The sequence below is a fragment of the Phascolarctos cinereus genome, unplaced genomic scaffold, assembly GCF_003287225.1.
Source record: "Phascolarctos cinereus isolate Bilbo 61053 unplaced genomic scaffold, phaCin_HiC Scaffold_726;HRSCAF=1367, whole genome shotgun sequence".
In the NCBI taxonomy this organism is placed as follows: Eukaryota; Metazoa; Chordata; class Mammalia; order Diprotodontia; family Phascolarctidae; genus Phascolarctos; species Phascolarctos cinereus.
In genome coordinates this window covers 18,102,767-18,115,876 of record NW_027556098.1, presented here as the reverse complement: position 1 = coordinate 18,115,876, position 13,110 = coordinate 18,102,767, and the positions used below count along the sequence as shown (strand labels likewise).

General features: G+C 35.7%; 1 protein-coding gene across 4 annotated transcripts in view; it reads right to left on the bottom strand.

The window, feature by feature from the left end:
• The window catches only part of NLGN4X (neuroligin 4 X-linked), a 426,216-nt gene that overhangs the window by 15,348 nt on the left and 397,758 nt on the right, over window positions 1-13,110 (bottom strand). For all 4 annotated transcript variants that reach the window (XM_021006227.2, XM_021006232.2, XM_021006233.2 and 1 more), the window contains 2 exons: window positions 11,980-12,165; window positions 7,785-8,574 (listed from right to left, as the gene is read on the bottom strand). In XM_021006227.2, the coding sequence (XP_020861886.1) occupies window positions 7,785-8,574; window positions 11,980-12,165 (976 nt within the window). The remainder of the gene's footprint in view (window positions 1-7,784; window positions 8,575-11,979; window positions 12,166-13,110) is intronic.

Genomic DNA, 13,110 nt, shown 5'->3' with positions numbered 1-13,110 from the left:
GGAATAAATTTCCCAATTTTCAGAAAAAAATGCTGCATACTACGGGCCAGTGAACTTGACTTTGATTCTTGGGAAAACTCTGTAACAGATCATTTAAGAAATGGTTAGTGATCTAGAAAGGGAAGTATGCCAACATGGCTTCATTAAGAACAGATCATGACAAATTAACATTAGTTCTTTTTTTACATTGTTATTAAACAATTAGATATAATGTACCTAGATTTTAGCAAAGATGAAATGATAAAATACCTCATGCATTCTTGTAGAAAGGATGGATAAGTATGGACTTGGATTCTGAGCCTTTGGGATGGCAGGCCAAAGGGGTGAACATTAATGATCCAGTATCAATGTGGCAAAGAATCTCTATGGAACTGTGCTTTGCCCTGTGTTATTTCACATTTTTATCAATGAACTGGGGAAAAGCATAGATGGCATGGTCATCAAATTTTCCAGAGACATAAAGCTTGGAGGGAGTACACTGGTTGACTGGGTCAGGATCCCAAAAGTTCTCCATAGGTTTACACTGGGATGAATGCACTAAGATGAAAATAGTTAAAGGTAAAAGTGAAGTCTTCCCTTGGGGTTCAAAAATTCCTTAAGGGTTAAATCCCTTAACAAGTACAAGAGAGGAAAGTAATGGTTAAATAGCAGTCTGACAAAAGATATGTGGATTTTAGCAGATTACAAACTAGACAAGAGACAGTGTCATGTGGCAGCCAAAAAGGCTAATGTAATTCTGGGTAACATTAAGAGATACACTGGTTTCAAGAATAGGAACTGATAGCTATACTATACTCTTCTTTAGTAGGACCACGTCTGGAGTTTTGTCTTTTGTGGGGTGGGAGGCGGGGGTGGTGGGGAGAAGATATAGGTTATGAAAGACATAGATAAATTTAATTGTGTCTCACAAGGAAGTGATTAGGGGCCATATGTCTATTTAACTACAATGATAATCTTATCTCACTTGCTCTCAAGTGTCTAGAAAGTGTCCTCTAAATTCAACAAGTCTCTGGCAATCATATTAGGCCAAGTTAAAAAAAATAATAAACCTAATACAAAAGTATCATAGAGGCAAAAAGTGAGTAGAAACCAAAACAACTTCTAAGGAGTAAAATTAAGGAAACAATAGATATTGAAAGCCAATAAGTGGGAAGTAGGTATACCCATACTCCTTCTGACACCGTTTATCATTTTCTCATAAATATCAAACCATAACAACTAAAGGGAGGTAAGGATATTTTAACTTACAATATTTTTTAAAAATTTTAAATAACTGATAAACAAAATTATGTAATGTATGATGAAACTTGCACAGAAAAACCTGCAGAGCATATACTTAATATTACAAGCTTTAACCAATTTGCCAATATAATATACTCTATCTTGGGGGAAAAAATGAAGTTCTTTAACAGATTATAAATACAATTTAAATGCCTAACATATAAGTTTAAAAAACGAAAAAGTTACAAATGCATTTTAGTTCATCCTCATCAAAATTTGTTAAGGTATGATAGAAATGTGGCAGCTTTGATTATTTCTTTAATAACAAATGATTTTATAATAATGAACATCTCCTTAAAGTTCCCACAGAAAGGGTACTTCTTTTAACAGCAGGTAACAAGTGTCAAATGCAGTTACAGCACAGCTCATCATATGGGTTTATCCTTAAATCTGCTTCAGATGGAGAGTTGTAACACAGGTAAATAAAAAGGAATCACTGACAGCACCACATGGCCCCTCTAATAATATTCTGCATTGTCACAATAAAAACGGGTGAAAAATTCTATTGCTTTAAGATAATTCTGAAATATGCAAATAATTTATGATTTTTAAGTAGTGGATGAAACTTCTTCCATCAAGGAAGAACCGGTCATCAACTGGTCTTGGCCAAAAATTAAGTAGGTTGACCTGATGATTTGCCTGAGGCACATAGCATTTAAATGCCTAGCTCAGAGTCATGAAACTATTAAGTGATGGAAACTGGATTTGAACCCAGGTATTCTTCACCCTAATCTTCATACTCTAGTGCTCTTAAAGCAGTGGATAGGTACACTATAGTTCTATATCCCCTGCTCCATGTTACTCCTAATTCTTAAATAGTTCACTGAAATCCATACAAAACAAAGAAATGTGTTTTGGCTTTTGGGTGTACTGAAAGTGTAGAATATGATATGAATCTAATCTAATCCAAAAAGCATTTGTTATGTGACTATACTATGCCAAGTACTATATTAGATGCTGAGGATATAAAGATTAATGAAAAACACCCCTTGTCGTCAAGGACCTTACACTGTATTGGAATAAAGAAAAGGAAATTAGTATAAAATGTCTTAAAAACAACACTTAGCCTATCAGAGGAAACAAAGAAATTATTAGTGAAAGATTTCTTTTTCTTTTCAGAAGGACCAATGTAAGGTTATTCATTGCCATGTGTAATTACTGACTGTGCTTGCCCACTTCAGTAGTGTGGTATGTGTGCCAAGATGCGGAAATTTTACAGTATTCTTCCTGGATGCTGACTGGAGGAAATGATGATGGCATGGTTAGCATTTCCATAATGGGAGTAAGAGGGTTAGGGAGAAGAAAGATGGTGATGGAACAGATCATACAGTGAGCTTACTTTTACATTCCTTCAGACAAAGGTATTTTATCCTATTGAGAGAACACTCACTCCTACAGCTCCCAAAATAGCCAGAAGTCTAGGGGAATCACTGTATTCTGCCTCTTCCTAGTTAATTTCATATGTCTTTCTCCCAGAATTCTTTGAGAAAAAACTCAGACACACTTTCACACAGCCCTTCCCAATAGTCTTTTGTTTCAAAACATCCACTGCTAGTGAATGGCAAGTATCTTGCAAGGCAGGGCTCTATTCAGTTTTAAAAATATATTTCCTTTTCTCTGCAGATAGCCCAATGCACAATCTCAGTTTTATTTCCTTGTGTCTATCAACAAGAGGTACCAGATGTCATCCATCTACTTTAAGATCTAATTAGAAGTTCAGAAATGTTAACTCTGAGAATATTTGAAAAGTTACATTTATAGATCATTCCTACTTGCCAGGCATTGTTACAAGTGGGCATATGAGAAATGGTATACAGACTTTTAGGGAATGTGTTGGAGATGCAGAAGGACTGTTACTCCACTCAAGAGACAATAATAAATTTACCTCACTGCAACAAGCTTTTGCCCCATCAGCAGCACATATAATGGTGACAGATGGTACTATAAAACATGTTTATAAGCCATTAATAACTGCAAATCCCTGACTTGCTAATATTTTAGAGAATGGTGATAATAACCAAAGGAAGCCATCATGCTTTATATCAATCATTCAGCCAATGCACTAATTTATATATCCAGGTAATGCATTTTAACTGTATATAGCTGATCATAAAGTTTTGTAAGTTCAAATTCTCTTCCTGACACTATCAGACATGAAATGATTTCTAGATAAATTACAGGTAATTTAGATTCTCATTATCTATTTTTGATTAAATGTACCTATGAAATATATTCCAATTATGTTTTTAAAAAAGCACTTTATTTAAATGGATACTTCACTAAAAAGTTGCGCATAAACAGAATTTGGGCAAATCAGATGTCAGCTCTCTTATTAGTATAGATTATACTCCACTAGCAGCTAGGGAGCATAGTAGATGGAGCATCGGGCCTGGAATCATGAAGGTTTGAGTTAAAATATGGCCTGAGGCACTTCCTAGCTCTGTCACCCTGAGCAAGTCACTTAACCCTCTTTACCTCAGTTTCCTCATGTGTTAGGGAAAAAAAATGAGCCAGAGAAGGAAATGACAAACCACTCCAGTATCTTTGCCAAGAAAATTCTAAGCAGTGACCAAGAGCCAGACATGACAGAAATGACTGAACAACACTGGCAGCACAACAACAATATTCCACTAGGGACAGACCACATCCAATCCAAGCTTTATCATCCAATGTGAGAGTTAATCATATTTTGCTTTAAATGTAGTAAGAATAATCACAACATTACAACATTGTCATTATGCACCTCTTTTCTTCAAGGGCCTACAATGGTTGTCTCCTTATATATAAAGTACAGATCATCAGCTTGACTCCACAATTTAACAAAATAATTGCTTTCATATTACTACTCAACCATATAAAAATAATATTGCATATGTTATACTCCATGCTTCACAACCCATCTATTCTTTCTCTAGAACACCAGGGCCTACACAACATGGGTGTCTTGCCATTTATCCCACAATTATCTATTCCTTCTTTACAAAAACTATGATTCTCTAGACTAGACCTCCAAAGACCACGCATCTACCTCCATGGGTTGTTGTAAGAACCAAATAAGATAATATTTTCAAAATACTTATTAGCACAGTGCCTAGCACAGAGCAGACATTTAAATATCTATTTGTTTCCTTTTTTCCTCCCTCCTAGGGTAGGCTAATCACTCAGCTTTGGAATTCCACCCTAAAGTTGAGCTGTCTTGATTGTTGAGTTAGTGAGAACTCACCTACCCCATTATATCAAAGTGACTCTAGACTATGCTTCTCATCCAATCCAGCAGCAACATAAAAGGACACCAGGACCTACTCAGTATAGGAATCTTGCCATAACCCCTTCTCCCATTTCTGTATCACACCTTGCCCCTTTCTACCTCTTGTTCTTGCTGTGGGAACAAAAGTCAACTCAATACCGCCAAGTACTGGAAAGAGTTTGACAGCTCCTAGGGCTCCAATTACAGTTTCTGAAATTATCAAGTCAAAAACTCCTTTCCTTGACTAGTATTCCTTCCCTTCCCCCCCCCCGGCCGTGTATTATGTAAGAATGTTAGAATGAAAGTTCCTAAATGTTTTACATAATTGCACATCTATAACCTATATCTTACCATCTCAGGGAGGGCGGAAGGAAGGGACAGAATTTGGAACTGAAAACTTTAAATAAAAATTTTATAAAAGAAAAAAAAGAGAATGGAAGTTCTCAGCTAGCAGGGACTGTCTCACTTTTATATTTGTATCACTAGTGCCTAGTACAGAGCTTGTAACTAGCATCTGCTTGATAAATGCTTATTGGTAAATTGATCAATAGGGGGAAGATACAAGGACTAGATTTCTCCATATGATTTCATTATATTGGGAATTTCCAGGTGGGGAAACTCCCACCTTCACTGCCACTTATAATGGTAGTAATTACAATATAAATAATAGTTAGCATTTATGTAGTGCCTACTGTCAGTCCAGCACTGCGCAAAGTACTTTACATATATTTTCTCAGTGATCTTCATAACAATCCTGACGTATAAGTGCTATTATTATTCCCATTTTACAAATGAGGAAACTGATGCAAACAGAGTAAGTGATTTGACCAAGGTCACACAATACTATGTGTCTAAGGCTGATCTGAACTCATTGTGAGTTCATGAACTCAATCGCGAACTGATTTTGAACTTCCTGATTTCAGGATCTGCTCCTGATCCACGGCACCACTTGAAAAGCTGCTTAAGTATTGCGAATTTAAGTGACTTGTCTAGGGCCACAGAACAAGAATGGGTATGAAGAAAGATTTGAACACTCTCTGGCTTTGAGGTTGACTTTATACTCAAAATACCACACTGGCTCTCAATTATTTATAATAATTTATAATAAAAGCTGCACTTCTTTCTTGATTGATCAATTAAACGTTATCACAGAATTTTCTCTTACGCTCACTATTACATGACCTTGAGCAAGTCACTTAACGATCTTAGGCCTAAGTTTCCTCATCTGAAAATTTAAGGGGTTGGGCTAGATGGCCTCTTTAGAATCTTACAGTCCTATATCTACGATCCTATTATCCTAATCTATCATTTAATACTTACAGCACTGGGACAGGCAGAAGTGTTCTCATCCATCAGATAATGAAACAGTAATTAATTTGACAAGGTCACCTAGCTAAGAATCTGTGGAATTAGGACAAGAACCCAAGTGTTCTGAATCTTAGTCCAGTATTTCTTCCTATTCTTACTCAGCATTGGTGACTTAAATGTTCTTTCCTGTTCCTCCTGGTCAGTCCAGTTCACGCCTATATTTGTAGGGCCATGCTCTAATCCTTCACTACTCTGGCTCATTTTATCTTTATGCTTCTCTGAATTCTGATAGGTCATATAATCTATAGTACAAAAATTCATGCTACTCTCCTCTAGTGTTCTCTATAATTGTTTTTGCTCTTGTCACCCTCACAAGAATGGAAACCCTTCAGTGTCAGACACCATGCTTTAAACATCCTCACACAACTGTGGTGATATCTTTGGTTTTTCCCCATATCCTCTCACAGCACATGCTTAACAAATACTGGTTGATGACTTCAGTGAATACTTTATAAATCAGAAAACATTCTGGTAATACAGTTACCTACCAGTTAATATTTTTTCTGAGTTTGCGTTTTTTTCCTATTGGGATTTCCTGGATTCAGGCACCCCTGCATAAGATTTTGTAGACAAATACATATTTGAAAAGATATGAAAAATGCAAATGTCAATTATATGGATTCAGAAAGATATCTAAATCTCTACTGTGTAGATACTCTACAAATACTGAAGGAAAATCCCTGAAGCAGCTAAATGGGCTAACAATAAGATGTATTTATTAACCCTTGCCTTGTATCATCGTTTTGAAGAGTAATGCCGTATTTCCACTTATTCCAGTGTTTCTATTTTGCCAGCACTATAATCCAAAACCACTCTCCCTGACAGAATACACAATGACTATAATAAAGTAAATAAAACCACCTAGATACAATGTCCATTCTTCACCACTAAATTACCACTAAAATAGAAATCAAATAAACACATTTTCCACAAAAATATTGTTTAGATTCATTAAAGATTGAAAGTTGATAAACTTTCCAAGATTCCGAGCTGAGCATCTTTGTTTTCTTCTAATATTTTTGCTAATATTACTGCACTGCACTGCAGTTATAAGAGCCTAACCCTGCAATAAGTGTTCATTGGAAAGATTTACCATCCCTTGGTACCATAAGCATCTTTATTTTTAATTCAGTACAAGAGTTTCAAGGTGAAAAAAAAAAGCACAGCACTAAATAGAATAGAACAATACTGCATTATTTGTCAAAAGGATGATACAGGACAAGAGTTAGTGAAAACAGACTATTATTAGCCATTTAAGTAGCTTTAGGGGTTTTCCTTCCATGTTTGCACAGTATCTACACAGTAGAGATTCTGCTGTATTTCCAAATCTCTGTAACAGTTGTTTGTGTTTTCCATACCTTTTTCAAATATATTTAGCAGCACAGTTATGAGGATGAGATTTCTCCATAGTTAATAGGAAGCACATTTCATTTATGCTGCTATGCAGTAAGCCTGGCTATACAATTTCCCATGAGGGCAGTCTTCTTCAAGAATTGCCTTTCCTCCCAACAGATGTATGTAGCCTCTTTGAGATGGAAAACATTAAGGCGTACTCCCACTTTTATACAGTATAATGAAAGAATTTAATTTTTTCCCTCTGAGAAAACTGCCATTTCTAATCAGGCCACATCAAGCTAGAAAAAATTGACCTGTGCAGTTATTATCCAACCAGCCATATAAAAATTATTTGACAGAATGATGAAGTAACTTTAAGTTACAGTAAACCTTGAAGAGACATTGCTATGTTTTCCCTTTTGTCACAAATGTAAAATTCTGGAGCAAAGGTATTGAACGTTGCAGGACTCTAGGTCTAGTGTAATTGTTTAACTAAAAACCAAAAACACAAAACATGGCAGCCAGAAGAAAGCTGCCTTAGAGTAAAACATACCCAGTTTTGGCGAAGTTTGTCCAGTATGTCATAACCACTGCACTAAGCATGACATCATTCTTGGAGAAGTTACAGCTGAAGAGTTCAGTAGGACCAATCATGGGAATGCCAAAAACATATGGAACTTCATCTCCATGGGCTGAATCAGCCCAGCTTGGTTTCATTTCACTTTGGCAATGGTGGTAGAATGCATAGAAATATGTTGGGGAGCCATACTGGGCGTGTAGGTCAGCTGTGGCAACAGCAGGAGCGACCCATTGATGATCAGTAAAAAGGGCAACCAGGGTCTTCCTTCGAGTTTCAGGGTTTTCTTTATCTGCCCAATCAGTGTACATGAACTTTATCGTCTCCCGGAGGGTGTCTTTGCCTTCTGGATAACCATACAGATTGTCCACAAAGTTGGAGACAGAGAAGTCAAAATCATTTGGAGAAACGCCATCTTCATTGTCAACAATACCATCAACAAACTTTAAGCCTTCCCCTTGGTTCACGCCAAGCATTATGTCATAGTTTAGGAACTCCCCCTGCTCCATTAGAATCTGAGGGTCATCTGGAATTACATCACCATCTATCACGGGCCCGAAGGCAATGTGGTATGTGGCTGGAGTAATGGTCTGTTGAATGAGTTCTTTGTAGTTCTTATTCCGAAGGCATTCAACCATGTCAGTGGTATCCAGCATGTTGCAGCCCACTTTATCTGCCAATATCCGAGTGTACTTGGCAGGCTGGTAGTTCACTGCCCAGCTGGACAGGGCTGTTCCACTCTGTATGATTGCCTTTTGGAACAGACCTGCAGGTGCAAATTGTGTACATGCAAATGAAAATCTAAAATATAAAAAAGCAGCTTTTACTGAGCAAAGAATGCTTTTATTGTATCTTAGGGATGTGAATTTCTGAGTACAGTAGCATTCAGCTATTTCAGCCTCTCTTTTACTCATTTTTTTCCATTTGACACTAGTTTTACTAGGAAATTCTTCTACACTACAGAGTTAAGAAAAGGAAACTACCCTTACAAGTTCACTCCCCAATGAAAATTCATACTATTCATCTACCACTCTAGAATTTTTCAGTTTTTACCTTAGAAAAGCTCCCACAAGTAAATGAATGTCAGAAGCAATCCAATTCTCTGTTCCATGTCAATATGCTTTTCACTAGTTTAAAGGTCAAAGGAAAATTATACACGTACCTCTTTCACAGAGTTACCAGGCGCCATGTAATTTAGGAAAAAAATGTTCAGCTAAAATCAATTTAATATGCTCAATTTGTGGGAGTATTTTGGTCTGATATACTTTTGAATTACTTGTTTCACATTTTCTCCCTTAACTGTAAATATCTGAAAAAAATTTTAATGTGTATTTGAAAGAATACTTTTTTCCATATCTAATTAAATTCTCCAATTGGAACTAATATGATTTTGTCCCAAAGAATTTATGATTTCCAAAAAAAAGACACTAGTTCCAAGTCCAGCATTTGCAAAACTGTCAAAAATACCCTATTTAGTTTAGGGTTCAGAATAAGCTAGAGCTGATGTGGTAAAAGAAATCGCTATTTTATGCCACTGCATGGATGTCTAGAAGTATAAAACCTCTATTTTTGGAGTATGTCAGGACAGGAGATATTGGCTTATAAAATCAGAGTGTTCTGTTCACTATCTTTCCTTTTTTAGACTTAAATGCTAGCCTGAGTTTAAGATCTGACATCTCATGAGCCACTGGAAGAATAAAGCATTAAATTTGATTCTAGTAGCTTGCACTGTCAACTTTTAAAATCATGGAAGCAATCAAATAGGTGAAAAAGATGATTTTAATCAGCAAGATGTGATTTTAAGAGAGGATGGCTCAGAGAGTAACTTGAAACTGAAATTCTAAATGGCTCCACGCTGAACTGGTAAGGTCATTATTTAGGAACTTTATGTTACACAGTCTATTTGTACTAATCTCTTATTATATTTACTTTAACATGGGCTATTTACTCTGTAGAGAAAATAGAGTGACCTGTATGTATCCTGTTGCAGGATATAGCGTAAGACAAGTAAAATGATTCAGAGTCTTTGGAAGTACTGCAAAGTCCTATCCAAATGACAGTCAACAAAATTAGAATGGAGCAAATGTTACTTAAAGAGAGAGATTTCTCAGAACTAAGATAAATCTTTTAGTTGATTTGAACTTGACATAAAAAAGACCAATCATTTTTTCAAGTACAGAGAAAACGTCAATCATGAAAAAAAAAAGAACAAAGAACACTGTCAACATTGAAGAACTGTCCTAAAAAGTTGGATTATAAATGTAGAAGATGTCACATGCTCCACCCATTCATTCACTTGCTGCCCTCTCAAGGGAAGAGTTCCACCCATCTGCTACAGTGAGGCTGCATTCATTCTGCTTTGCTGGGGAAGGAGTAGAAAAACAAGCTTTTCTAATCTTTTTCCTCAGAACAGCTTACCTCTTCAGTGCCTAAGGAATCTGATAAATTTTACTTTTTCAGATAAAGAGCTTAACCTTACTATCTCTCCTTCTTCCACTGGGACCAATCTGTACTATTTAACCTACGGTTATTGTTATTAATTTCCACTTACATATTGTACAAAAATGTAGTTCTGCTTAGACTTTTATGTGTCCTTGTATTAGACCTCTCCCAAACTCAAGAGATCAGCTGTCACTTCTCCAACTCCTCCAATCCCACCAATTCTCTAGTTTGCTACCTTGAACCTGACATACTTTTGGAAACCAGATTATCAAGGTATTGAAAATTGTTTGTTAAAGAAGCATCTCCAAAAACAGGAGATAGGGCCTAAAGAGTAAAGTGACATATAATGTAGAGGTCTTTGCCATCCAGTAACAGTGTTAGTCACTGAGATGCTTTGAAAATTAACTCCTGGCTGTTCCTCACATAAAACATTCCATTGCCAGCTTCAGCCATTTTCACTAGCTATACCCTATGCTTAGAATTCTCTTCCTCCTCATCTCTGCTTCCTAGCTTCTTCGAATCCCACCTAAAATCCTACATGCTAAAGGAAGCCTTTCCTGATTCTATTTAATTCTCATGCCTTGCCATCACTGATTATCCTGTACATATCTTGTTTGAACATAATCACTTGCTTATTGTCTCCTCCATCAAAACTGAAGTGCTTGAGAGCAGTGGTTGTCTTTTGGCTCACTTTATATCCTCAGTGTGGGGGCACACAGCAGGCACTTAATAAACGTGAAATAACTGACTAACTGACTAGAGTCTTTGGGACATCTATTTTGGGTGTTCAGAGACCTTTGTTCTCTGCCAGTTTCAGGGCTGCATCCCAAATGCTTAAAGCTGCCAAAAGTCTGACTCCCATGTATTTAAAATATCTCTAGCGGATTTTTCCCCCTTCTATACATTATTATCTCCTACATGAATAGATGTCAGGTTTTTTTTCTAATTTTGGTAAAAAAATTACATAAAACATGTCAAATGACATTATAATATGTTTTGATAATGGTTTGTTTCAGTAACTCAAATAAGCAAATGTTTATTAAATGATTACTAGGTCTTAAGTTCCTTACAGCACTGAAATTCTGAGTCTGTATTTGTCCTATGCGCAAAATACACCAAAAATCATTTTAAAAAATTAACATTTAAGTGCTTCAGTAAAATAATGTGAATATAAATATTGAAGTAAAATGTCTATCACTATTTTTATTAAGCTATGGCACAAGAATAAGGGAATTTTTTTTTAAGTCATGGCTAAAAGGTGAATGGTATTAGTACTCTCTGATATTCCCTTTCATATTATATTTACTATCTCTGCATCCACAGTCATTAACAAATAAAACTTAGACTGAATAAGGATTTCATAAATGGCTCTTATGATCATACATAGTAAAAAATAATCACAGACAAATTAGAATTTGATAATTTCTAAGAAAGGCATTAATGAGCCAACCAACATTACTGTTAAATCACAAATCTAAATTGATTCTTTTTTTTAATGGAAAAGAAAGTGAAACAAAAACTGGCCAGGGATAGGATATGGTAAGAAGCGGAAAGATGAAGAAGACAGCTCATACAAGTAGCACTACTTAGGTTTCTGCTGAATTTTTTAAAATAATATAGCTTTATCATTTAATTCAGATAGGACATTTCCTTCATGTTATTAAAACAAACACATATCTCTATTTCTATTTATTTTACTTTATTTTGATCAGAGTGGAAATCATGTTACCTTCTGAATAGTGAGACAAGGTCAAGAGGCTAACACAAGACGCTCCTGCTCCTGAGCCAAAGATGGTCACTCTTTTTGGATCCCCTCCAAAGGATCCAATGTTTTCTTCAATCCATCGTAAAGCTTGTATTTGGTCAAGTAATCCATAATTGCCTTTTGCTGCCTGGTCCCCAGTACTTAAAAAACCTATAAACAAAAAAAGGACTTTTTTAGTTATCAACTATAAAAAAGCACAAAACTAAATGTCATTATATTTTTTGGTAAACCATGTCTTGTGATTTATTTTCATAATAATAATAATAATAATAATTACATACAATTAATATAGAAATATCTTGCAAGCCAAAAGTGACCTTACATGTTAAAAATTATGACTCTTAGAATGCTTTGAATAGATAAATAAATGTAACAACATCATTTATGTGACTGTAGAATCTTTTAAAAAAAAAGTTTACATGAACTCTGATGAGATACCCTTCAAAGACAATTTATCCCAAAGGCATAAAGAGGAAACTGGATAAAGAACAACAAAGTAATGAAAAAGTAGGAGAAAATGTATATAACAAAATTATTTTCTCCATCAATGAATGTGGAGCCACAACATCTGCATAGTTCCTGATATGCTTCATGAGGCAATAGAAATGGTACTATTGAAAGAAAAAAAAAAGATGAGATTAGACTACATAGAGAAAGAGGGGGAGGATCAGGTTGGAGGAGACACAATTTTGAGTCTGAAAAACCAGGATCAGGAAACCATGGTCAATGGGCCAGTTTATAAAAACATAAAAACCATTTTTGGCCACATTAAAAAAGGGGGCAGGCTGGATCCAGCCCTCAGACTATAGTTTGCTGACCCCTACTCTAGATGGATTAATTCTTAAGATGTCAAAAAGAGAGAAGGATCCCACAAGCCTAAAACAGAACAAAACATGAATCATGTTTCTTGTAAAAGGGGGGGGGGGTGTCACGTAAAATATCAACTGCTCATCCATATGCTTAATTTGCCACCTCTGCACAATTTTATGAGAATAATCTACAAATATATTGTGGGTCTCATTCAATATTGATCCTAGCAACAAACCTATGAAGCAGGTGCTATTATGTACATTTTATAATAAGAAAACTAAGGCT